Source organism: Meleagris gallopavo, chromosome 25 (genome assembly GCF_905368555.1).
Source record: "Meleagris gallopavo chromosome 25, MGAL_WU_HG_1.1, whole genome shotgun sequence".
Lineage (NCBI taxonomy): Eukaryota > Metazoa > Chordata > Aves > Galliformes > Phasianidae > Meleagris > Meleagris gallopavo.
The window spans coordinates 4,392,360-4,417,382 of record NC_139428.1 but is presented as its reverse complement, the minus strand read 5'-3'; the positions used below and the strand labels follow the sequence as shown (position 1 = coordinate 4,417,382).

Genomic DNA, 25,023 nt, shown 5'->3' with positions numbered 1-25,023 from the left:
AGGCCATGCTGTAGCAGCAGGACCCCGCGCAGCCCCTCTCCTCCCGCCCGCTGCTTTACATCCTCTCAAAGCACCGACCGTGCCGAGAGCCCTGCCAGGGGGCTGAGACCCCCAGGTGTGGGGCAACCCGTGCCCTCGTCTTCCCCCATCCCTTCCATCATCCCCCCGCTCCCCCCGGAGCCCACCCGGCCGCAGAGCAGCGCCCACCGCTCACGTTCTCACGGTGCCGGGGACGCGGGGCTGAGGCAGCGGCAGATCGAAACGGGGCTGGAAAACACCACCTGCCGCCCCCGCAACGCCCACGGCCCCGCACCGCCTCTGCCGCGCGGGGGCTCCCCGGAGAGAGACGGCGCGGGGGGGTTCGAGGCCCACGGGTGGGAACCGAGGGGGCTGGGGCTGCCCCTACCCGGCTGCGTCCCGGCGTTCGGCAAAGAGAGGCGGGCAGCTGTCGGCTCATTCATTTTTAATCCCGGCAGAGGAGTGACGCTGAGGGCACGGAGAGGGACGGGGCTTCGCGTGGCCCCACGGGGCGGCCCCACTCAAAGCGATGCAGTAAATTCAGCGGTGCACATCCCCGGCAAAAGAGGGGCCCCCAGGAGGGGATGGAACCTCCTGACGTCTCTCCCCACCGTGGTTCGTGGCTGCTGGGGACAGCAGCGCTGTGCTGTGTGTATGTGAGAAGGGAACCACGCGCCCACACTGCGTGGGGATGCGCTGAGAGCACAACGGGAGACGGGGATGTGAGGTGAGAGCCCCCAAGGACAGGAGCCCCTCAACCCCCCCGGCCCTAAGTGGAGGTGAAGGAGATGGCACGGCCGCCGGGAGCCGACCCGTGGGGGGCAGATGGGGACAGGGGGAGGCAACGAGCGGCCGCACGCAGCGTCCGTCCCAGGTCGGCGCGGAAGCGTCGGATGCAGAAGCAGTAGACGAGGGGGTCGAGGCAGCTGTTGAGGCTGAGCAGAGCCACGCTCAGCACGTGCAGCACATCCAGGGCGGCCGGGGGCCCACAGGGCGGCGTCGGGGGCCGACTGCCCACCCAGGGAGCCAGCATCAGGTGATAAGGGGCCACGCACACCGCGAACACCAGCAGCATCCCCAGCACCATGGCGCGGGCCTGCTGCCGGTGCGAGCCCGGGGAGGGGACGGCGGTGTCGGACAGCGAGCGGGCGATGGAGGTGTAAGCGCCCAGCACCACCGCGAAGGCGACGGCAAAGAAAGCCACCGTGGCGTAGGCGTAGGCCCGCTGCCGCGCGTGCTGCTCGAAGCAGGCGGTGGCTCCGGCACGAGCCGGAGAGGTTTGCCGGGCGCTGAGGGCGGGCGCGGCGCAGCCCAGACCCAGCAGCCACGCCGCACCGCACGCCAACGCAGCCCCGCGGCGCCCCGCCAACGGCAGCGCCCGGCGCACGGCGCTGAGCCGATCCACGCTGATGAGCGCCATGAAGGTGACGGCGCTGTAAGTCGCCAGGTAATAGGCGGCCCCGGCCAGGCGGCACGCGGCCTCCGGCAGCAGCCAGTCCCCCCCCGCCAGGTAATAGGGGATCCAGAGGGGCAGCGTGAGGTTGAAGAGGATGTCGGCCAGGGTCAGGTTGATGAGGTAGATGCGGACGGCTTTGCGCACTTTGCCGCGCTGCAGGAAGACCAGCAGAGCTGCCAGGTTGCCCGGCAGCCCCACGCACAGCACCAGGCAATACACGATGGGCAGCAGCACGAACTGCACCGGGTCGCTGGGCACGCATGTGGCCGGCGCCGAGATGTTCATCCCAGGGTCCTGCAGAGACGGAATCCAGCACAGGGCTTGGTTTGGCTCCGTAGAGACGCTCTTCCCCCCCTCCCTCCTCCCAAGCTCCCATCCACACGGCAGGCACGGCGCACTCAGAGAGCGGCAGGCACAGCTGTGCTGTGGCCATGGGGCTGAGCTGCAGATGGCAGCACCCGGAGGTGCTGTATTGGCTCCAGCTCAGTGCTGTGGGGTGTAGCGCTGCCCCCCCTGCTCTGCCGTGCCCCCATCGCCCCACATCTCACCCAGAAGTCAGCACACACGGGAGCACACGATGGGGAGGGGTCACAGCACGGGGCTGTTTGTAGCCCCAGCCCTGCAGGGCTCTCCCAGCACAGTGCACCCGTGGACTCATCGCCGTTCTTCAGTTCTGGGCATGGAAAACCTCTTTCTGTTGTAATCCCCATAGCACAGAGCTGCTGCAATTTCACCTCTCATCACAGCTGCCCACACCTCGGCGACGGCTCTGAGTCACCCAGCGGGCGGCTCCCAGCACAGCAGGGCCAGACTCAGTGCAGCATCCAACACTGTACCAATGCAGGGCTCATCCAGCGGGCCTGAGCTGCTTTGCAGACCCCCAGATCCCTTAACAATCCCCATTTATTTTCCCTTTTACTGGCAAATAGGGGATGCACCCACCCAGCCCTGCACCCCACACTCAGGGCATGGTCCCAAGCTCCATCCCATCCCTGCTCAGCAGGATGCTGCAGTCACACTGAGCTGATTGCTTACCACGCGTCCCCTCCGGCTGCTCTGAGTTGTCTGGCAGAGCCAGGCTGCAGGGAGCTTTAAATGCTCCGGGTGAGCTGGAGGTGCTTCATTTCCAGCCCCCAGCCCCTATAGGAGTGAGTGCAGCCAGAGAGGAGAGGCACCTGTGTGTGTTTGTAATGGGGGAGGCCACGCTGGAGCCATGCTAAGACCCCTGCGCCAGCGTGGGCTGGGAAGGACGGGGGCACGGGGGGGAACCTCCAGGCCCATTTCCCAGGCCCCACATGAAAGCAGTGGAGGTCAAATTTCTGCACTCAACAGCTGGGGGGAAAGAGGGGGAGGAGGGGGCAACCAAATGGGATCAAAGCCAGAATCTGCCTCTTTGTGCCTTTGTTTGCTTCAAAGGGGGATTCAGTGGGACTAGGGCCCCGGGTCCCCCCAGCACCACAGACAGGAGGCAGCCCCCTCCCTGCTGCCTCTCATGGCAATGCTTGGGTGCTGTTTTGGGTCAGGGTCCCCCACTGGAGGTGCTGTGATCAGTTTGCAGTGTCCCAGTCTCCTTGATGGTTGATGCGCAGGGTTCCAACCTCGGGGTTCTGCCCAGCTGTCACCACAGGGCACTGAACACATCCTGGAGGGCAGATGTGCCCTGACAGAGCAGGGTGCTCAAGAAGCTCTGCTGAATAGGGTGGGGTTGGGGACACGGCTGCTGTCCCACCTGGATGTGCAGTGAGCAGCCGGGCGCATTGCGGGGTGACTGCAGGGCTCCCATCCCATGCAGACACTGCCTCTGCACGACACCCACATTGCCATCATCCCCAGCCACTGCTCCAGCAGCCCAGCACTCCCTGCCACACCTCAGGGTCCCCCCAGTCCTGCAGCTCAGCGTGGAGAGAGGGCAGAAACAGAGGAGGCAAAGCATGAAAAAAAAAAACCCAGAGGCTTTATTCCAAAAAATCACAACCCGCCCACCCAGCAGCCCAGCACCGCAGTGATGGCAGTGCCAGGGTCACCATCCATCCCGCAGCCGGGACAGCACACAGCAGCGTGGTCACATCGCTTCACAGCAAGCAGAGCCACCGCTAAAACCACCCCGACGGCACCGAACGGCCGCGGCCTCCCGTCAGCACCGCCGTCCTCTCTCCGTCCCGGCTCACTCCGCCTTGGCCTTGGCGGGCGCTGCGTGCCCGCGGACGTTGAGCAGCAGCAGCAGCCCGAGGCACAGCGTGGCGGGGGCACACATGGCCAGCGGCTCCCGCAGCGCCAGCAGCGTGTAGATGGCACCTGGGGAGGGCACGGGACGCTGACACGGGGCGAAGGGCGGCGGAGGGCATCCCCGACACCCCCTCCCCACCCCCCCGCCGGCTCTCACGCACCGATCATGACGACGCTGAGCACGAAGTTGCTGATCTCCTGCAGCAGCTGCGGCCCGAAGGCGAGGAGCAGCCCGGCCGCCGCCTCCACCGCACCGACGGCCGTCAGGTAGGGGCCGGGAGAGGGGGAGAAGCCGAAGTCCCTGAGGGGGAACACCTCCGCGAATCGCACGAACTGCTCCTGCTGGAGGGCGCAGCGCAGGGCACGGCTCCGGCATCGCTGCCCACGCGGAGCTCCGTGCGGCGCGGCGCCCCCCGGGACCCCCTCACCATATGGCGGTGCGAGTCGGCAGAGAGCCGCTCCGAGAGCTTCACGGAGCCCGCGAGAAGGAAGAAGAGCCCCAGGAGAACGCGAAGAGCCCGGAACGCCGCCGCCATGGCCGGGATGGGGCGGGGATGGGGCGGTGCGGAGCGGATCGGGACGGCCCTTCCGGCTGCTGCCGTCCTCCGGCCGCTGCAATCCCTGCCCCTATCCGTGCCCCTATCCCTGCCCCTTCCCAGCCCGCAGCTCGGGATGCAGCGGTGCCGGTGCCGAGCCGCTGCTGCACTGCTGCTCCCTGCCCTGCTGGAGCACCGACTGACGGCAGCACGCTGCTCCGTCGGCCCGCAGGAAAGGGAAAAAAGAAGACCTGGCCCTCCCTGCATGCTGGGGTCGGCAGCTCCAGGCCCCGCACGTGCGGCAGCGCTTCGTTGTGCAGGAAGGATCCAGCGCTTCCGCAGGGACGTACAGGAGCTGCTGGAGAGCAGCGCGGAGAGGAAGGAATTTTCCCTTTGCTTGCGGAGAACGCCTTCCTTCAGCAGGGCTGAGGCACAGGTCGGAGCTGGCTGCAGTTTTTGTGCAGAAGAGCAAAATCATCGCAGCGTCTGTTTGCTCCCCTCTCGCGGAGCTGCAGGTCTGCGCTCCCCGGGCAGTGCGGGCTGTGCTGGGAGCGGAGCAGCGCTGCCCCCCGGCTGCGCGTCATCACCGCAATGACTCAGAGCTCAGCAATAAATAACAGCGCGCCCCGTGCAGCCCTGACCTAACGGGAAGCAGCTGCAGACAAAACACGGCTCCCTCTTTCACCAAACCCTCCATCCAGCCCCACCTGGGATCCCGCTGTCTTTAGATTCGCGAGCCCGAGCTCCTTCTCTGAATCATTCATCACTTGTCGGCTCTTAAATGAAACGTCCTTCCGCGTGGCAGGAATCGTCCCCATTCAGCACAAGGCCAGACAGCATCAGCTGCCCCAGGTGCGCTCATTTTGCATCTCACGCTCGGCAGGAAGAGGTCACGCTTCCCACCCACACCATCAGCTCCTCCTCCCAGGAGCAGCCAGCAATCCCAGCCCCAACTGCTCCCGATGGACACAGCCCCTCGTCCAGGACAGACCCCAACGCCTCCCACAGACGCCCACTCTCAATCCCATGCTTAGCACATGAGTTAATCAGACTAATGAAACAGCAGAACCAAGCCCTCAGCTTTAGCAGCCAGGGAACAAGCAGCTGCTGGCACAGCGTGTGCTGATGGAAACGCAGTGCGAGTCATGGCTCAGGTGACAGAAGGGCCCACACACCAACGGGGAAAAAAAAAATGAGGGCTTTGTGCAGTTCTCCAAAGCACATCCATCCATTTTCAATATTAAAACCATGGTTTGCTTATAAAAGGTGTGGGAGGTGAAGATCGTCGTGAATGCTGATGTCACGTTTTGGTGGGAGCAGATTCACCGAGCTGCAACGGGGGAAAGAGAATTAGGGCAAGTGACTGAAAAATAGCAGGAATTGAGGGAAAAAAGGCTGTGTGAGAGGACAGCAGCCATGGAGACAAGACAGTGGTGCAGTTAATGCTCTTTGTGGAAGCAGCAGTGGTGAGAACAGTGACGTCTGAGTCATGGCAGAGCAGCTCTTAGGGGTGAGGGCCTCTCCGCCTCTCGTGCTGCCCTGCCGGCGGGGGGATGAGAGCAGAGGGTGACAGCACAGCTGGCCCAGGCTGACCAAAGGGACATCCCGTACCATACGGTGCTCTGCTCAGCGATAAACACTGAGGGGAAGCCTGGGGGTGCTGCCTGCACAGCACATGCTGCATTTGATCCTTCCCAGCCCCGGCGCTGCAAGCACCACGAGGTGTCACTTCTGCAGGTAACACAGCTCCAGTTCTTTCCTCGAGCTTCCTCCCCCCCTCAGTTAAAATCAAAGTCTTAATTAAGAGGTGAATAGTTTAACTTTCTGAATGTTACACAGTACCAATGAATCATAATTAACAGAACCTAATCACCAAACTCATCTGCTAACAGCATGTCATGCAGCACCGTCCCCACTGCACCTCCCAGCAGTCACTGCACTGCACTTTAGGAAGCACAGAACCTCTCATGGAAACCTGACAGCTGTCAGTGATGCAGAGATGTCAAAAACATCAACAAATCCTCCACATGACTGCATGAAAAAATGAAACGACAGCTCAAGGCTCCAATGCAGCACCAACCTTCCCTGGTGGAATGATGCACATGCACAGAGAGGCTTTAATGCATTACACCCGTCCTGTCCAAGAAAAACAATTTGAACCATGGAAACTTGTGCTTTAAGGGCAGAAAAAAGCACTGCTCTGGTTTTCAAGGGACTCCAACACTGGCATCCAGCTTTAACTACTACAGTCACTGAGTGAATGCTGACAAACCAATCGAGCGTGTGCAAACTGAGAAATCTAACAGGTACAATGGCACACAGAGCCCTGCAGATGGGGATGGAATGGGTGGAACTCCCAGAATCAACTCAAGTGCCTCAGGGGAAAGGAATATAGGAAAAATTAAGCTAGTCATTCTCACAAAAGCACACATGGCTGCACAGTGGTCAGGAAACACACCTACCCCCACAGCTGGTGCAGGCCAACTACCAGAACAAGCCCATGGCAAAGGCACAGCAGGTGAAAAACAGCTGTGTGTTACAGCCTTTAGTTCAGCAGGTGCTTCATGTGTTTGTCACACAAAGGCCCAATGACTGAATCCCTTCCTCACTCAATGCTCAAAGCACATTCTGCATTTCCCCTTCTACAAGCTCACACTTGAGGCAGTTCCTCGAGCACAACGTGGTATGGCTGCATTTAACAGCTTACCTACTGAACATGCTCCACAATAAAACAAGTCATCATTAAGAAAATTCGAATACTTTATTTTTAAAAACTCCTACAACGTTCCTGGCTCCTCTTCGCTGCATTTGGGCTTCTCTTCTTCTGCAAGTACAAAGCGTGCTGTTAGCCAGAACACAGAAATGCCACCAGAAATCACAAGCAACGACACAGAAAGGGAATCTGTGTGTCACAAAGAAAGCTCATGCACCTGACAGATATTCTCTAGAATCTTAAGGTCTCTTCTTAGGCTTGAGATGAAATGAACACCGTCCACATTGTCCTCTACTTCAAACTTAAAAGATCTGAAGTGGCTGCGTGCTTTACTACCCAAGAAACAAGAGCAGCAGTGACAAGTCACACCGGATTCAATCAGTTCACCGATTGAATCTCGTCACCTTCACGACTCACAGGGTGAGCTGCAGCACATCTAGGTCGTTACTTACCCCTCTCTCATGTGTTACAGAACTTTGCATGTTGCTCTTCACTCAAGATTTAAAAATATCTGCAGCTCCCCTTGTAGTTTAAGTAGCAAATTAGAGGGAAAATGTCATTAATTCCAGCTCTACAGGTTACTTTATTTCCCTAAACCACTACCTGTTCTTGTACGTTAAGTTCAGTGTTCATTAACTATTTCAAACACACAGCAGCTTTAACAATTAATTAATAAAAAGGAGAGCTTCATTGCTTTTCCTTTGCTGACAATCACTGCATCCCATTCACAACCCTTCCATTTCAGCCTCAATCTTAGTCATGATTATTTCTTGGCTTGACCACCTGCAGTGTTCAGAAGACGGTTTTATGTGATGCTGCATGGCTGAAAAGCCTAAAACAACAGTTATTTCTTTTGTAGAGCCAAGATAGACGATTTTTGCATAAAAATGAGATTAATCAGACAGGTTTCAGGCAGGAGCCAGCCAACACATCACAAGGTGATGTGCTGCTTCAACAGATCAGCAGCCTAAGGACATTATCTACTTACTTGCTCCCTTGGTAGCTTGGTGCACTCCCATATCACGGGACATCACGCTGGATGTGCTCATGCTCAGCTCCTGAACTAGAAAAATAATCACAAGTTTTATTGACAGGGGTTTTGTAATCTGTCACAGAAACCTGCATCTAGGAAGATGTTTTTTACCACTGCTCCCAAGATGTCAAACCCAGGTCACAGTCTCACAGTCTGACAGCAGCACACCAAGTTCCACGTTTCACACACTCACTGCTTGTTACTCAGTGCCCATTTTATTACTTCACCCACTCAGAACAAGACAAGATTATGCTTACTTCTCATGGATGAGCACGCCAGTTTCACTCAGCTCGCATCTTCACCTAAAGGATAACAAGTGAAGTTGTTATAATAACATACAGAAACTTCTAACCATTTCAAAACTAACTTAAAAAGCAAAGATTTAAATACGTGGACTGATTAGTTATGAAGGGGAATTTACAAACTATTCCAAAATATTAAATGGAAGAATAAGGGGCAGAAATAGGCTAGCCTAAGCACTTGTAAAGAAGTGAAGGAATATGCATGTAGTTGACTGAAGAACTGCACCTTGTCAGAGCACAAACCGTAAATCACCAGTCTGAGTACAATGAAGTTTGATTGCAGCCAGAGGTATACTATCCCTTATGTGAAGGCATTAAGGATTCCAATCAAGCTACTTCTTCTATTTGAGCCTAGTTTGTCTCCTGTACAATGCCCTCTTCCTTCTGCTTCATGAAGGAGTGCAGTGCCCCTTACTCCTAGCAGCCCCCAGTTCAATAGTCCTAGAAGTGCTTCAAAAGCCACAGGAAGACACTAGAGATTAGCACTGTAAGTCTACTGCTTTTATTCTAAGCAACAGCTTCTTCCCTTCTGACGACCCCCCCTTTTACTTACAGCTTAATTGAGGGCAAACTTCAATGGTTAGCAACTAGGGATGTAGCAGTACAACGTTCTGTGCACACCTCAAGTTGGGAGGCAAATCGCAATGGTCACAATGGGATTTGACCAGGTAGGGAAAAGTTCAAGTTTAGTCTCAAACCCACCACCTGGGTTTCATCGTGGCCCTCGGGAGCAGAAATATAGTATGCACATTTTGTTTTCTATGCCATAGCAACAAACACCATGCATAAGGGATACTATATCTTTGTGCATCCTTTTAACACTCCAGATTTCACTTATATAGCCACACTCCTCCCAGCCCTCCCAGTTAGCTCTTCAGTACTGGTGTTCAGAAGCAACATTTATAGAGATGGGGTATTCACAGACCACTGCGGGATTGCACAGCCAAGTCCTAACATGTCAATCATTATCTAGCAGCAATGACAGAAGTGGGAGAAGGCCAATCCTCCCTTTTTTCCTTTTCCAGTAAGTAGCTATTTAAGAGCCCCACTAGCTGGTATGGAGAGAGAAATCTGAAGCTAATTAGCCGATTCCAAACTTCCTAGTAGTGGAAGAAGCCAAGTAATTAGTCAGAGCAGCAATACTTTTTATGCATCCTTTCTAACATGCTTAGCCTTATTGACATGATGGAACAGAACGCTGGCCTTCCTGATCGTGTCACTGCAGCTGGCAATGATTAACAGAGACATGCAACCCCATTACTGCTGAAGTCCTAAAACTACTCACAGGCCTCAGTGTTTAGCTATGGGGAAAACTGCAAGCAAATCAACACTTTGTATGCTTAATGTTACAGTAAAGCCCCCATACACGCTATGCTGTGCTCTCCTGACAGCACCAGAATCTGGTCTGAGGGCCTAACAGGTACGCATATGTATTCTGACACCACACTTCTGAGCTTCAGATGATCTTTTTGAGAAAAAGTGTATTTCACACCAGGATATAAAACCAAGATGAAACACAATGCAAGCACTGGAATGCCATTTGTTGGTACGCGCTGTTACAGACTGGCTTTTCAGTTATCTACCACACCAAGTTTCACTACTGCAGGCAGTCAGAGCTGGTATGAGTCCTATGGTTCAGTCACAGATTGCTTGCTCCAAGAGTGTCAAAACCCTACTAAGTTTAAGTATGTAGAATAGAGCAGATGTGCCAATAACCCCTCCACGACATTTCTGCAGGTAAAGTCAAGTGTCCAGAGCACACTGGAAATACTACTTAGATCTGAGCATTGGTTTAAAGATTAATAGTTCAGTTTCACTACATGACAGCAAGCACACTGCCAGCAGTTTTGCTGCTGAATTCCAGTCCCAGGTTTAGAGTAAGCCATCACCAAAAAAAAAAAAAATCAAACTGACTTTGTGACAAAGTGTGTCCCTGTTTGGTTAGACAGATTTGAGCTACACTCACTGCGCTCTAAACAAAGGCCTAGCATTGCAATCTTGAGATTTAAGGTGCAGCTGGCTGCTTTCAGAGGAACACTGTGAGCTGACTGCAGCAGGGCAAGGCTGTCCAGCAGATCGCGCGTTGAACAGCAAGAGTATTTTCTTGAACAGAACACAGATTGGTCCAAAATACCAGAAGCGAGTATGCAAAGCAGAACTTTGCAGATCAAGTGGGAAAACACATCACGGCATCTCTGAAAAAGCTGATCAGACGAGCCAGGTCGTGTGCTGAAACAAGAGACCTGGAAATTCAGGTTCAAGAACGAATGCAGAAGAGCTGGAGATCAGCATGTCTGGATGTCTGGAAACGTAAACACGTTAATCCTGAAACACTACATTCAGCACTTCTATTAATGAAGACTTTAGGATCACGTCCTCAAGACAGATGAAAAATGAAGTTGAGCATTATGCTAAAGATGACTAAGAGGCAGAAATAGAGAATCTCACCACTGTCAAAGGCAGAGAAATGTACTTTGTTTGCCAATCAAGGATTAATTAAAGACAACTGAGATGTCCAATAAGCTCTATGAACTTCTTACAGGGATATTCATTCAAGCAGTCATATGTATGTCCTGACTATCCCCAATCCATCCTAAAGCTGACCACGTTACTGAGCTTTGGCTACCAGTTTACACAGGGCTACAGCAGTGATTACTAACACGTTTCCTACCGAGCCAAAGGGATGCGCTGCAAATGGGCCACTGTCACTGCGGAAAGTTTGAACCGTCCTGTTCTATGCACTGAGAGCACTGGGTTGACTTGTTAACTGAGTGTAAGATCACGCTCCCTCTTCCCCACAGAGCTCCTCCAAGAACATCTTCGTTACACCATAACTGAGAAAAATGCACACAAGCCGAGTCACAAGTACAAAGGAATCGGGTCTGAAAGCACTTAGCTAAGAATCACAGTAAGTTGTTGCTTATTGGCTTTGAACAAGGCAAAAGCTTAAAACCGAAAACCACGCAGCTTTGATGCAAGTTTAACGTACAGGTATGAAGAGTGCTGCACTGTAATTCCACAGTCAGAAGTGTGATGTCAGAATACCCACAGTATAAGATTACATAGAAAGTCACCAAGTTATATTATATTGCTTGTTACCTACCTGTATGCAGTCGGCAATGAGAATCTTGGAGCAAGCAGGAATACTACATCCGGGTCCTAATGTCCATTGCCATTTGTGGTACTACGTTCCTCACAGTTATGAACTGCAGAAATGCTGGCTAAGTGCAGTTATGTAGCAGGCCACTAGTTTTAAGTGTAAATTGCAGTCTCAGAAACTCCAGCAAAAGCTTGCTGCCACAATAAATGGTTGCCAAGGAGAAGCCAAGAATTTTTCTACCACAAAAATACCACAAAATCTCAAAAGCAGTTTCAGGTTCTCATCAGCTGTATACATGATTAGTGTAACGTGTCTACACCAGAAGATGGGATTATTCTCTATTCATTTGAGAAAGTGTGAAGATATGAAGATACCAGTTTCTACATGCTGCAGTTTTTAGATATCAAGTGTCAAAAAGGGCTCAAATTTTGTTAAAACAAAGCTAAATTGCAACAGCCAATGTCCTCCAAGTCCAGTACAAAAATAGGTTATATGCAAGGCAGACCCATCCAGGAACAGGTCTGACCAACCGAGCACTTTTCTTAGTTGTTTGGATGATTATATCAGTTATATCAATCTGAGTTGCTGAAAAAAGCCCAAAGCCTCATCGGAACAGATCAAAGGAACATGACCTTCTCACCTCCCACATTTAATAACTTGATCACATTTTAACATTGACGTGTTTGCCAGCTTTGAAGACACGATCTTTAAAAGGTCTTGAAATGAAGTTGGCTATTTAATTGTCATGCCTGTTGAATACGTGCAACTCAAAGCAGAACTCGTTTTAGAAATTCTGCTTATGCAGCTACAACCAAGCCAGATTTAGCCAAGCTTTCAGATATTTTGAAAACTGCCAAATCCTCTCTATATATTTGCTATAGTCATTGTTTTTGCAACTCGTCTATGCTAGCAACAGCAGCTCATGTACAAAACAGGGTACCAAAAGACAACGTCTGTAAGGTACAAGGACATCAGCATCCTTCACTCTTCAGTTACAGAGCTACAAAAGAACATACTTTAGGATATGCACCAGCATCTCTTTAATAAAGAATGACATGTCATCTGAAAAATAAACTGAAAAAATTAATTTAATGTTTACGTTCAGAATTCCCCATCTCAGACACCTTCCGTTTTTGTGGGTGTCCCACGAACACCCTGCAGAAAACACAGGCATTATTTAGTACTACTTAAAGCAAATTGCAGTGGGACTGCTGTTTTTAAGCTCAATATCCAACACAAGTACTCCCAAATACCTGGTCTGCAGTGCAGGAACTGCCAATTCAGAGTTTCCTGAGTAACAATTCATTGTCTTAGCACGTTATCAATCTCCAAACTTTTCTGGGAAGATAAAAAGCATTCACCAAACCAGCTGAGTCACTATTTCGTGCACTGAATGTTCCAGTCAGTGTTACCTGGGATCAGTATTTCACAACATGCTACTTCTTTTTTCATTTAAGGAGTATCAGCACTTACAGTGAGTACTTCACGAGCAATCATCTGCACTCTAAGATACTGCAAATCTGACACTGAAGTTTTAACCACAGAGAATTTAGCACAGAATTTAGAATTAGCCAATGCTTAGCACAAGGAGTGGAAAGATCACTGTTAAGATTGAAACTACTTACAGAACGCTCAGTAGTTGGGGAATTGCATGAAGGTACAGCCAGCTAAGTCTACCTACTTTGTGCTAAGCAGGTTAATATATCCTGCATTAACACCAAGGCATTTTATGCTGGGAAGTCACGTTCCCAGCTTCTCTGGTACAATGTAATAATAAGCAAAGCAACTACCTTGAGTCCAGAATGCTTTGAAATTCTCCTGAGGGGAGTTAATGAAATTAACAGCAAGCTAACGAATTCATCAGATCTACAAAACAGCCTTGAAGGGAATTTATTTGTACGGTGCAGCATTAACTCCAGATTTAGATACTGCTTTTGATGCATTACCTCTACACATCAATAATAACAATAACCATCGTGCAAGAATGCTCATTTCTCTGTATTTTACATACAGGCTTTTATGATTTATCCAGCAGCTACAAGATTCAGGACTAGTTCCTGCAGCCCCCATAATACAATTGAATTCTGAGCTATGCAAATTAGTCCACTCAATTAGCACGAGGACATAAGCAAGTTACAAGTATGAATTAGCAGGTTCTCCCCTAATCACTTGAGCAGCACTTCTGGGTCGGTTTTTTTTTTGCCAAGCAGTTTCAGGCAGGTATACAATACGGAGCAAGGCCAGATCCTGTAATCTCAAACAGCTTAAGAGCATATAAATATCTCATTAATAACCCGTCAGTTGGGGAGTCAGTCAATACAAGTCTTTCTATGGATTTATTTTAAAATAACCATTGCTAGTCTTCTGCTTAAAGTCGTTAGAAAGTATCAAGCAGTAACTGCCAAGGTGGTAAGTGCAACCATCCCACCACCCATCATCCATAGCTAAGATAAGAAATGCTTTACACGCTGCATTACTTGCAGCATAGCTTTCATTACCGTTATCTGACAGCATCTGCAAGATTTTTAGTTGCTTTCTTATTGCAGCACAACGTTCAAAAATCTGCACCTACTGGGCAGTTAAGCTATTTGTCCCAGTCTTAAGCTAGAGGCTTTATGGGAAGAGATCTCAGCTCTTCGCTACAGTTCCACACCCTGGGCCTGGCTGGATCTCTACGGCAAGACTCTCAGTTTACTGAAGGTGTGGTACTTATATTTAGCCTCTTAATTTAACCATGAATGGCAAGAAAAGTTACTACATTTAGTTTTCTATTTATTTGAAGCACAGTAAAAAAAAGTTGGTACACTTTGGGAATTCAGTGGCACAATGTACACTGCCATCAAGTTAGGGACGTTATACATCAAAAAAACAGCTAAACTTGTTTTGAAACACTGCATTACATAATTAAGTTGTACTTGCCCAAACAGACCACTTACAAATATTAGGTCAGTAAGTTTCTAACATCCATAAAAACGTAGCTTTCTTACTAAAATGCAAGAATTAAAAAGTTGGTGTCTAAACAAGACAGACAAAACAAACTGGAATGAAACTACAGGTCACATCTAAAATCGGGGCTTTTTGTTTGGGCCTTCGTATTCTTCTCTCCCTCTACCATATCCTGTTGGTGTTCCAGGCCCCATTCCTCTAGGACCCTGGCCACCCACAGGCCCCGCACCTCCCTGCCCAAAGCGTTCAGGACGCTATTGGAACAGAATTAACAGTTCATTATATGTAGTTGATGTCCATGTGTGTTAAGTATATATTTTTAGAAGGTTCCGTAGTCAAGGTTCGTCGATACAATCACCATTGAGCCGATCCACAGGTACCGGGAACATAGAAAGGAAAAAAGGGTAATTTAAAAATTAGTTTATTGTAATACATGCCTTGAGGTATGTTCCCACTTGATGCATTCTCATACATCTGTTACAAAGAACAGATCCTCCCTGCAGTGCTAGAAATGTAAGCATTAGTGCAGATGTGAATTAACAACTTTTCACAATGAGCTCTAGCAATTTTCAACCAAGTTAATGCAAATAGCTTGCAAACTTCTCACCTTTAGTGCGATAAAAGCTTAGATCACATCACTGTCATTTCCAAACAAGCCTAGCCAGAGAGAGCTTCTTCAGTTCACTGAAGTACGAGCTGACATTCATGAAATGTCACTGTAAACAGAATGCCTACTCACCAGTTAATGGCATGTGCTGCAATAGAGACCATGTGCTTTTCAAGATGGGGTTAAGACTACGGTCTGCTGACTAAACTGTAGAGGCCTTAGGCAGTAATCAAAACTGATAGTGAGCACTACTGGATTACGAGAAGAAAAAAAAATGTGAAAAAGCTCATGACCAGTGATTTACCTAACCAACGCAACTGCTCCATCAAAAGACTTGCTTTTATTCAATCCCACATACTCCGAAACTGCTGCTGTATATGCAATGTGTGTTCAGAGAACCACAACTTACTCCGTTTCAGGTTAGAACTATGCACAAAGGGTTGTGTGCATCCAGTCAATGTATCCCTTCCCACCCCACCTTCATCACAAGCTCCTGGAAAAATTCACAACTTCAGTGTTGAAAGGCTTCACACCGAGATGTAAAAGCTATATTACCCTGCAATAAAGCAGAGACTTCAGGTATTCTTGCTAGTACCTCTCATTGCATGTACTTCATTCAGTTACTGTAACAGTAGTTGTGATCATTCAGTGTACAGAAGTGCCAAATTTTAACAAAAAGCTCTCAACTTTCATCTCAAGCACGTTTTCTGCTACCAAGTAACAGAACTACGGTGGGCTGCTTGTTACAAAAGGTACCTGCAACTGAAAACTCAGACCCCACTTCTGAAAGTCAGTTTCAAGCCTCCCAAGTAAAGTATGTCAAACGCTAACAAATTTTTTTCCTGCCTACTTCGTGGCAGCTTAAGTCTACCTCCTCTTCCTCACAAAGATGTCAGCCCAATAACTGTGACAGCACTGTGTGGCAGAGATCCCCCGTCCTAAGAAACTCAAGGCCACCTTACTGTCACACGTTTTCAAGTATTACACTCGTTCAGCATGCACCTGTACCATGAATTTCAAGAGGAGAAAAATATTCACAGCGTTTACCACAGACTGCCTAACTACTTGCTGGAAGCTTAAGAACTGCCTAAAGTATCAGTAGACTAGAGGTACATTAAGGCCACCAGCACCGTCTACTGAATCGTTGCGGCTCTGCAGAGTTATGGTTTCTAAGACACAGTTCCCATCAAAACAGAAGATATTTGATAAGCTATGATGGTAGCTCACAAAGTTAAGCCAGAGGCCTAAAACCCACCCAAAAATCATTTAGTTCAGCTTGTGCAACACAGTACACCCTTTACGAGGAGGGTGAAAGCACGCTAGTATCACCACCTAAACCAACAGCTTTCCATTATACCCAGTAAGCATTTCTTTAACCTGGATCAGCATTGCTTCAGTGTGCTAACACCAAGCAGGCTCAAACCCACTCACACATATAGTGTGCCAAAAATAGGACAGCTTGGAAACATACCTCGGAGCACGAGATATGCAGCAGCTTTAATAACCTCTACCTACAGCCATCCCCAACAAAGAGAAAGCAACAAGATCAGGCTATCGTTTCATTCCCTTGTGGATCAGGAACCACAAAATGGCTACAGTCAGACCACTGGAACATGCCTAAGACTTGGAAAAAAACCAAAAAAACAGCATTCCTGCTTTTCTATAGCAAACATCAGCATATAGAGTAAGTGATATGCTGTTCCCATTACTTAATTTAATCTGCTACTTAAAGAGACGTTTGCAGATTTCTGAATTAACAGCATATCTCTAACAGCATGCATCAATTCTACCAAGGCTTGGAAGGGCCAAAATAAATGCAGTGTTCAACTGTGGAAAGGAGAACAATGATCTCACTTGCCCATACAGAATGTCACATTACTCGACAGCCGCTACTGTTATTTTAATTCTGAAAATTTTCGTATTCTCTAGAATTTATAAAAATCCTTCCAAGCCTAACTGTGATGCAGAATTTCTCAAGTCCAATAAGGTCAGAGTTAATTGCAAATATGCTCAACAGCACATTTGAATTCAGTTACAAACAACTTCCAACTGCGTAAACTACCGTAATGGTTAACTAAACTAGTACTACATAATGCCAAACTACTCTTCCATGTTAAACACCTGACAAGAAAGTCAGCAGTTAACAGTGAAATTTACACAACCGAACACAGAACTTCATTTCCAACTGCAACTTTTCTCTTGTGCTAAACTAAAGCCATCACAGGATACATTACCATGTCACTTCCCATCATAGAACCACTCATGGCTGCTTGGCCAACTCCTGGATTAGCTTCATAACCTATGCCGCCTCCACCTCCAAGAGGTGGAAATTTCTGGGCTGCAGAAGCATAAGGATCTAAGAAAGAGAAATATATAATCATATTCTGACAATTTCTAAGGTAGCCACATTAAGTAATCATTTAAAAATTCTTTACCTCCCATGTTCATTGTGGTGGCACCACCCATTCTCATGTCTCTCTCCCTCTGCATAGAAGAAACAACTTTTAGCACAGAAGCTATTACTGAGACCCAGCCTCTCAGGAGACAAAGCGTGTGCACAGCCAACTACTACCATCTCAATTACACAAAGACACCACCTCTAACCTAAAGGAAGCAAAACACGACCTCAACAACATGCAAGAATTCTGGAAATCTCTGAACACGGCCATCAATCCAGAAAAAAAGAGTGGTTTCACTTACGGGATCCATATAACCCATTCTACTATAATTCTCTTCCCTCTGCCTTCTCATCTGTTCTTCCATCTCTCGCTGACGGATCATCATTTCCTCCTCCCGTCTGCGACGCTCCTCCTCCTGCCTGATCAACCCAGAGCAGATTATTAAACCACGGCAGTAACACACACCAGACATCAGCCCCACGCATGAGCAATTTCAGTTAATGATTACGCTTCAGAAAAAACACAATCAAGGAAAAAAAAAAACTTGAACTGCTGTTCCATTCTCATCCACAAACTGAAGCAGCAATTGTTTCCCAAGGCAAGTTTTCATAAATCAACCATTAAAAAATGTACAACTGAAAAATCCTGTAAAAGCCAGACCAACCTGAGCTGAATTTCCTTGCGTTTCTGCATTTCCTGATTATGGAGTTCTTCCATACGTCTCAGTTCCTCCTGACGCCTCATAAGGTCTGCAGAAACCAAGTCTGTCAGCAGGAGCTCCACAAACTCAGATTTAAATTCAGATTTGAATTAGATTAACATCAATTATACTACTGCAGACACCACACACCACTGGTCTTAATCATACTTGTAGATAAGACTGAGGAAGCACACTTATTCAAGCCATTAACAAGTTATGCATTGAAGCCATCATTCAGAGCAAAAACAAGCATTTGGAGACAAAGAATTCGGAGCCCATTACCTTGACGCAAGAGGTTTGCCTGATGCTCGTGATAAGCATCTTCCATCTCACTCTCAAGTTTGTCCTTGGCATCTTTCATGTTTTTTGCCACTTGTTCTCTCTGTTGTTTTTCCATTTCATCTAAAGATTTCCATCTCTGGGAATACTCAAACTCAAAACTGCCAGGCTGAGCAAAACGGGGAGGAGTTTCTCTTTCCCTGCAGAGAGGAAGATGCTCAGCCAGGCTGCCCAAGCCTCAAAAATGAAGGCCAACAAAAAAATCACTGAAACAACAGCCAAGTACAAGGAAACCAGGAAGTACCACCTCGACATTGTGATTAAAGATTGCTTAGACAGAATGAAAACCGTACAGCATTTTATGGATTTAAACAGCAGCATTTAAGTTAATTCAAGAACTACACCAAAGGCAAACATGGAGTCTCCTGCACCATCACATCCAAGCAAATCTTTCTGCTTCCTGTTCTACTGCATGTTTACCCTGCAGCTTCCTCATTAGAGCCCTCCTCTGCAGGCAAATGCCAGATGCAAAATCCAGAACTAAGACAAGCCCTTTGCCCATATACAGACAGCTGCTGAAAAAGCCCCTGAGCACAGAGAGAGTTTCCAGAGCTTACTTACCAGAGTACTGTGTTAAAGCAGAATATAATATAAATATAAATAATATTTACTTTAAGCTAGTCTTCAAAGCACCTGAGAGCTGAGAGCTTATACTGACAAAGCAGCTGAAGTTAGAGACACAGTAATTAATAGAAAAAATAGAAAAGTTGAAGAACTTTTCATATATTACCAATTCTAAGTTCTTTTATGATCTCAGGAAAAACACCACACTTGTCTGCACTCTTTACAGGAACATGGTTACTAAGATGCTCAAAGTCTTTGACCAAAACAAGGAATTTCAAACACGTTCTCATGTAACACCCACAAGGCCTTCTCCATCCACTCCCTTTTGCAGCCTGAAAAGCAGGTCTACAACAAATAGGCTTACATGCACAGGTCCTAACCTAAACTCATCTACCAATGCATCTCTCATGCACAGTGGTCTCCTCATAAGGCAAGTCCATGCATTTGGTAACCATGTAGCAACCTAAGACTTTACTTTGTTTCTCAAACAATTCTAACACATTTATTTCCCAATGGGAACCCCAACATAAGTCTCACCATGAGAATTCTCAACATCAGCACAAGCTGTAACAGCTGACACCTGATTTCTGAGCTGTGCAGGTACATTTCTACATTTAGCACCAAAATCTGTCATCAGGCTGATACTTATGCACCATTTGTGATATTCAAGGCCAGGTTCTGAAAAACCACCCTAACTCATACAGTCAGTGACCACACTACATTATCTGCATACTCATTATAGCAAAAAGAGCGTGCCTACTTTTGGTACATCGGGTTCTTCTGAGCAAGCTTTTCTGGAAGACCATCTTCATCATCCAGTTGCTCCAATGGTTCCACAATAACTGGCCTAGGGGTGCTAAATACAAAATACACACACGCTTTACATTTCTGTATCGACCCCTGTTCTGATATAACAGAAGAAACTGACAGTTTTACTCCGCTTAGAACTAAAAATCCTGAGAAGCAAAATACTTACGTCGTCAACAAGAACACTCCCTCAGTACACCGTTCAAACGCTTTTCTGGCAGCTGGCTTTGATGCAAATTCAACAATGCCTTTTCCCGTTGATCTACCTCGATCATCTACAATCACAACAGCTCTCTCCACCGGACCGAACTGGGAGAAAGCCTCCTCCAGTAACTCGTTGGACACATAAGGAGAAAGGTTACGCACTGACAGCGCGGCGGCGTGTGTGGCAAAGCGAACACGGAGCTGCCGGCCCCGCATGGGGGTGTCGTCCAGTTCTGCCTTGGCGATTTCTGCCAGAGCTCTGGATTCCTGGGGGAAGTTTAAAACCCAGTTTTAGGAAATCGGGTTATAAGCCACTATCTGCGAGATTTTTTAGGAGACGAGCAGACGGTACGGATGCCTACCAACTTAATGAAGCCAAAGCCTTTTCCTTTGTTGATAAAAACCTCTCCCGGCTCCCCGTATTTGGCAAACAACCTCTTAAAGTCTTCATCCGTTATATCGGCGGGCAAATTCCCAACAAACAACCGGCACCGCTGCGTGTAAGTCTTCTCCCCGGGCCTCCTCAGCAGTGAGAGGTTTGCCTTAAAGCCCTACGAAGAAGCAAGCAGATGGAGCCGGCGCCGCAAAGCCGCGGTCGGATCCGAGCCCCGCCGCCGCCGCTCCCCGCCGAGCCGCCGCCCCCCCCCGCGCAGCCCGGACCCCCGCCCCGCGCTCCTCCCCTCAAGATGGCGGCAGGAGCGCGCGGAGCTCCGTGCCCGGCCGCAGCCGCCGCCATCTTGTGGCTGGGAAAGGGGGAGGGGGCCGTGACTCACCTCGTCCGAAAGCTTGTCGCCGCCGGCCGGGCCCTGCTGCGAGGAGAGGCTCTGCTGTCCCTGGTGCTGCTGCCCGCGGCCCCTCGGCTCCCCGCCGGGCCCGCCGCGGTGGCCCGGCCCGCCCTTGTGAGGCCCGCCCGGCCCCTGCTGCGGCCCGCCCGGCCCCTTGGGCCCGCCGCCGGGCGACTGTCCTTGTCCTTTCTTAGGGCCGCCGGCCGGGGTGGGGCTGGGGCTCGGCTTGGGCTGCGGCTGCTGCTGCCCCCCGGGGCCGGAGGGCGCGGAGGAGGGCGCCGAGCCCTGGGCCTGCTGCTGCGGCGGCTGCCCCGCGGGCAGGGCGGACGGAGGAGGCGCCCCGGGGCCGGACTGGCTGCCGGCGGGGCCCGCCGTGGTGGCGGAGGACGAAGAGGACGAGGACGGCGGAGCGGAGGTCGATGCCGGAGGCTTGGGCGGTTCGGACTTCGGGCCTCCGCCTGGAGGGCCGCCGGGGCCCTGCGGGCCGCCCCCCATAGGTCCGCGGTTCTGGCCCATGCCCATGCCGGGCGGCGGAGAGCGGAAATCGTGGTTGGGGCCGCCGCGGCCGCCGCCGCCGCCGCGCCGATGGAAGCCCCCTCCGCCGCCTCCACGGCTACGGAACCGATCCCGCGACATGGTGGTGGTGGAGAAGGTGGAGAAAGAGAGGCGCGCCGGCTGCCGCTGCTGCTCCTCAGAGCCCGCTGCTCAAAATGGCGGCGAGCTAAAGGGCCTCGCCGCCGCCTTTGTCCGTCCGTAATATACCTTCCCCGCCCCCGGAAACCGCCCCCTCCTCCCCACTAACCAATCCTCTGCCGCGGCGGCGAAGACCGATAGGTGGAGCCACCAATGGCGCGTCCTTGTTCCGTAAACTCTTTGATCCTATTGGTAACGAGCCTGCCCTCCGCCGATTGGCTCATTTGACCGCCGACATGGGGACAGGATGATCCGTTAACCTCCTGCGTGCTGATTGGGCAGTTTGACCGGCGGGAGGTCAGTTAGGACGGAAGTTCAGCTTTCGATTGGCTGCCGGGGAAGTCACTCGGGCGCGAACCCGCCCGCCCCTCAGAGCGGCTGCTGGCGGCCCGCAAGGCGGGGAGCGCGGCGGTTCGGTTCCGTTCCGTTCCGTTCCGTTCGGTTGGGTTCAGCCACACCAACGGGGCGGCTCCGTTGGGCCTCCCCGGCGCGGTGTCACTTATGCTCTGAGAGCGGATTTGATTAAAGGTTTCCCATGTGTTCGTTCAAGCACGGCGGTCTAACACAACGCCAACGTGGGAGGTCTGGGCCAGCAGCGCTTTGACCTGAGCTGCTGTGAGGAACCTGGCAGGGGAGGGGTGTAAAGATTTCCTTCCAACTGAGAAAAATCATCTGCAAACTCCTTGTAAATGAGGGGCACAGCTCTCTGCTGTCCCCTCTGCTGATAAGAAAGCAGATGTCAGTTCTCCAAAGCATAACTTCAGGTAGATAAACAAAGAAGCTGTAAAACTCGGTGTTACGGCTGGAATATCCCACGTTCTGAGACAGAAAACAGCCCAGAGTGGCTCCCATCCATTCAGAGGGGCTGGTTTCAGTGGTGGTGCGCTGGCTTTGCATGCTAACGTTAGAACAAAGCGATATTTTTAATGAGGGCTTTAACCCATCAAGGCTCACGTTGACATTACATGTTCGGTTTCAGGTCAAATGAAACAAACTGTAAGTGAAGCCCACGTGTTCTCTTTATTTGGGCAGAAACTGTGACTGTTAAATTGCAGTGATAAAATATCATCGATCTCATAAATATTTGTGAAGTACCACACAAAGGCAGACTTCATTGCCTAACAAAATGGATTTCCCTTTGGCTTTAAAAGTTTGAAACAAAAAGTTTGCCAGAGACCCACCTTTTCCCCACATTAGCATCCCTCCAGGCTGTATGCCTTCAGCAACTTCCATCTGAGCAGAACGAAGGCCCCAAGTTCTGTTCTAAAATGGATTCTTCCCGAGATGCCAGCCCTGCAACGAGCAGTGAGCACTTCCACCACGAGGTGTCTCAGAGGTTAAAGCGCTGGAAGAAGAAATTTGGACAGGCTCTTATAAACAACTGGCATGGCCTCCTTACAATACTTGATTATTTCTGAGAGCTTCAAAAATTTTTGAGTATAAAAGAGTTGTTTTCAGCTTTGTTGCATCCTAAGTACAAGTGAATTATATTTTAGGGAGCTATTAATCTATCATCTTTTGAAAGAAAAGAGAGTATAACTGTGGTCCCAGACTTGAACAAATTTGGACAACTTATTTGAAATACACAAAATAGCTTTGAACTTCCATGTGTCCCGTAAGGTCCAGGATATGAGTATATGTTTTTGTAATGCTGTAACTGCAATAGGAGTATTTATCCTGGGCTTGAAATCAAAGACACATGAACGTAGCTATGAGGACTTGAAATAAAAATGCCCTCTGCTAGCAATCCCCTGATTTTGTAAATATTCACACTGGGAAGCTTGCTGTTCTAATACAAAAACAAACACTGAGGAGGAAAGCTTGATACCTCCCCTACCCTAAATAAACATTGCGTCTGAGACTGGAAACCTGGGACAACCAAAGCAGTCCGCAGCTGAAGACAGAAAAACACCCGCAGCAGGCTTTGGAAGACATTTGCAGAAGGGAGGCAGACACCGAGGTCTGAAGTCATTAATGCCTCAGTAGCCAACAAGGGTAATCTTCAGATAAGAAAGGCTGTCTGCACAAATTCAAGTAGTATCACAGAACCAAAGATGCTCAGCAATTAAAAAAAAATAATCAGGAAGCAAAAGGCAGGAGCAGACAGAGTGCTTGTAGCAGTGAGGCATTCCAAAAGTGCAGGCTGGTGGCCTTACCCCGCTGCAGGCTCTGCCAGTCAAGTCTGTGGTGCTTTCTGATCAACCTGTCTGGAACAGCAGGGATTTCTGCAGAATTTCATTATTCCAGCATTCAACAGTTTCATGAATAGCAGCGTCACCTTTAAAGAATAAAAGAGGAAGTAAAATGCCTACAGCAACATCTGGTACGTAAAGCTGAGAAACGATGAAAGCAGTGGCAAATAGCTGCAACGGCTCCTCAGCTGCACAGCAGAACTCTCAGCAGCCTTCCTGGGGCAATTGACGATGAGAGTTCTCCTCTCCATGCCTCCTCTACTGTTTTCTTTCCCCGCTTGAGTACTGACTGATTATATCTCCTTTCCAAGAGGTTTTTCCTGTACACTATGACAAATATGCCTGTAGGCCATTTTTAAAGCCAGATGACTGTAAGTAATGTAGGTCTACAGGAGAGATTACAGTGATACTAAAGCAAATGCAGAGAATGACTGCAGGGAAGGAGGAGTTGATTGTCTTTGCACAGTAACACCGTGATTTCTTTGGATATAATCTTGATTTATCGTCAAATAAATGAAAGCTGAATCAGGTTCAAGAGTCTACAGAAAAAAGTAATATAGTATCTGCAGGGAAATCTTCTGTCTGAACAAAATAAACACCAAAAGTTCACAGTTCTGTTGGAGACTGTTCTCTCCACCTGAAAAGATCAGGATTTCCCTTTTAAATTTTCTGAATTAATTTAAATTCCTGAAATACCTTAAGTAGCAAAAGTTCTGAGACCTCTATCAAAATCTGAACTAGTATTGGACTTGGTCTTCTGTGAAACAGACAGTCAGAGCACCATGAGAAAACGTCACAGGAAACTTCCCTTCCTTTCCCTTCCTTCTCATCTCTTACCTTTCACTCTTCTCTCCACCTTCCCTCCCATGATGGACAACACAGCTGCTGTGGGTGGTCATAGGAGTATCTCTAGTCTGTTTACTTCGCACTGCTCATCAGATCACTCCTCAACACCACTCCAGTGCATTGCAGTGTTTGTGAGGGAGAGTTCACCTGGTGAGACAAGCACTTGGCCTGAAAAGGAATCCATGGAATCATTAAGCCCAGGAAGGAAACGTTCTACACTGCTATTATAACTGAAGAAGCATACACCTCCTTATCATCCATACCACGCAGTTCCCAGTGCCACAGCCTGTGATCCCCTCATTACTTTTAACATTTTTCATTCATACATTTCATTTCATTCATTAACTGAATACTTAACTTAAAAACTTAAACTTAAAAATTAACTTAAAAATAAACTTTTACCGTAACTTAAAAATAGAGAGCTCCAGAATGGGGGAGATTCTGTGGCTTGCTCAAATTCACAGCAAGATGGGAAGAGTGTCTCAAGCACTCACACAACCAGGCTCTCCCACCCCTTGGCTGTTTTCTCCTTACTCAGCAATAGCTGTGTTCTGCCA

The 25,023-nt window shown here is 49.3% G+C and overlaps 3 protein-coding genes and 1 long non-coding RNA gene across 17 annotated transcripts; all 4 read right to left on the bottom strand.

Moving 5' to 3' along the window:
- Positions 1 to 361: 361 nt before the first annotated feature.
- Positions 362 to 2,825, bottom strand: LOC104914311 (platelet-activating factor receptor-like). Its single transcript, XM_085208721.1, has one exon. It carries the CDS (start codon positions 1,757 to 1,759, stop codon positions 788 to 790), a length of 972 nt encoding a protein of 323 aa, XP_085064847.1. The 5' UTR covers positions 1,760 to 2,825; the 3' UTR covers positions 362 to 787.
- A 581-nt stretch (positions 2,826 to 3,406) lies between these two features.
- On the bottom strand, positions 3,407 to 4,844 carry TMEM35B (transmembrane protein 35B). Its single transcript, XM_010723328.4, has 3 exons — positions 4,129 to 4,844; positions 3,862 to 4,042; positions 3,407 to 3,769 (listed from the first exon to the last, which is right to left on the bottom strand). Exons 1-3 carry the CDS (start codon positions 4,501 to 4,503, stop codon positions 3,639 to 3,641), a joined length of 687 nt encoding a protein of 228 aa, XP_010721630.1. The 5' UTR covers positions 4,504 to 4,844; the 3' UTR covers positions 3,407 to 3,638.
- Positions 4,845 to 6,978: 2,134 nt separating this feature from the next.
- SFPQ (splicing factor proline and glutamine rich) lies at positions 6,979 to 21,501 on the bottom strand. Of its 14 annotated transcripts, none has more exons than XR_014879588.1 (13): positions 20,724 to 21,501; positions 20,313 to 20,501; positions 19,916 to 20,217; positions 19,700 to 19,795; positions 18,319 to 18,515; positions 18,001 to 18,085; positions 17,638 to 17,755; positions 17,373 to 17,421; positions 17,172 to 17,293; positions 8,240 to 14,584; positions 7,938 to 8,012; positions 7,167 to 7,281; positions 6,979 to 7,060 (listed from the first exon to the last, which is right to left on the bottom strand). XR_014879588.1 is itself a non-coding variant. In XM_085208625.1 (11 exons), the coding sequence occupies exons 1-10, from the start codon at positions 21,369 to 21,371 to the stop codon at positions 8,264 to 8,266; spliced, it is 1,827 nt and encodes a 608-aa protein (XP_085064751.1). In that variant the 5' UTR covers positions 21,372 to 21,501; the 3' UTR covers positions 6,979 to 8,012; positions 8,240 to 8,263. The 14 variants fall into 14 exon arrangements, 2 of the variants coding, with proteins under 2 accessions (XP_085064751.1, XP_085064752.1); XR_014879590.1 differs by lacking the exon at positions 7,167 to 7,281 and having other exon boundaries at positions 8,240 to 8,284; positions 11,388 to 14,584; XR_014879585.1 differs by having other exon boundaries at positions 7,167 to 8,012.
- A 960-nt stretch (positions 21,502 to 22,461) lies between these two features.
- Positions 22,462 to 24,623, bottom strand: LOC104914287 (uncharacterized). The gene is made up of 3 exons (XR_004161973.2): positions 24,458 to 24,623; positions 23,585 to 23,706; positions 22,462 to 22,773 (listed from the first exon to the last, which is right to left on the bottom strand). It is a non-coding gene; the product is annotated as an uncharacterized LOC104914287 (long non-coding RNA).
- Between the last annotated feature and the right edge of the window lie 400 nt (positions 24,624 to 25,023).

Coding starts and splice junctions, on each gene's coding strand:
- LOC104914311 (XM_085208721.1), bottom strand. CDS start 1,759: ATGAACATCTCGGCGCCGGCCACATGCGTGCCCAGCGACCCGGTGCAG.
- TMEM35B (XM_010723328.4), bottom strand. CDS start 4,503: ATGCAGGGAGGGCCAGGTCTTCTTTTTTCCCTTTCCTGCGGGCCGACG. Junction 4,043..4,128: donor CCGACTCGCACCGCCATATG/GTGAGGGGGTCC, acceptor TGCGCCCTCCAG/CAGGAGCAGTTCGTGCGATT. Junction 3,770..3,861: donor GCTCAGCGTCGTCATGATCG/GTGCGTGAGAGC, acceptor TGCCCTCCCCAG/GTGCCATCTACACGCTGCTG.
- SFPQ (XM_085208625.1), bottom strand. CDS start 21,371: ATGTCGCGGGATCGGTTCCGTAGCCGTGGAGGCGGCGGAGGGGGCTTC. Junction 20,502..20,723: donor GCGACAAGCTTTCGGACGAG/GTGAGTCACGGC, acceptor GCTTCTTCGTAG/GGCTTTAAGGCAAACCTCTC. Junction 17,422..17,637: donor GAATGGGTTATATGGATCCC/GTAAGTGAAACC, acceptor TCTTCTATGCAG/AGGGAGAGAGACATGAGAAT.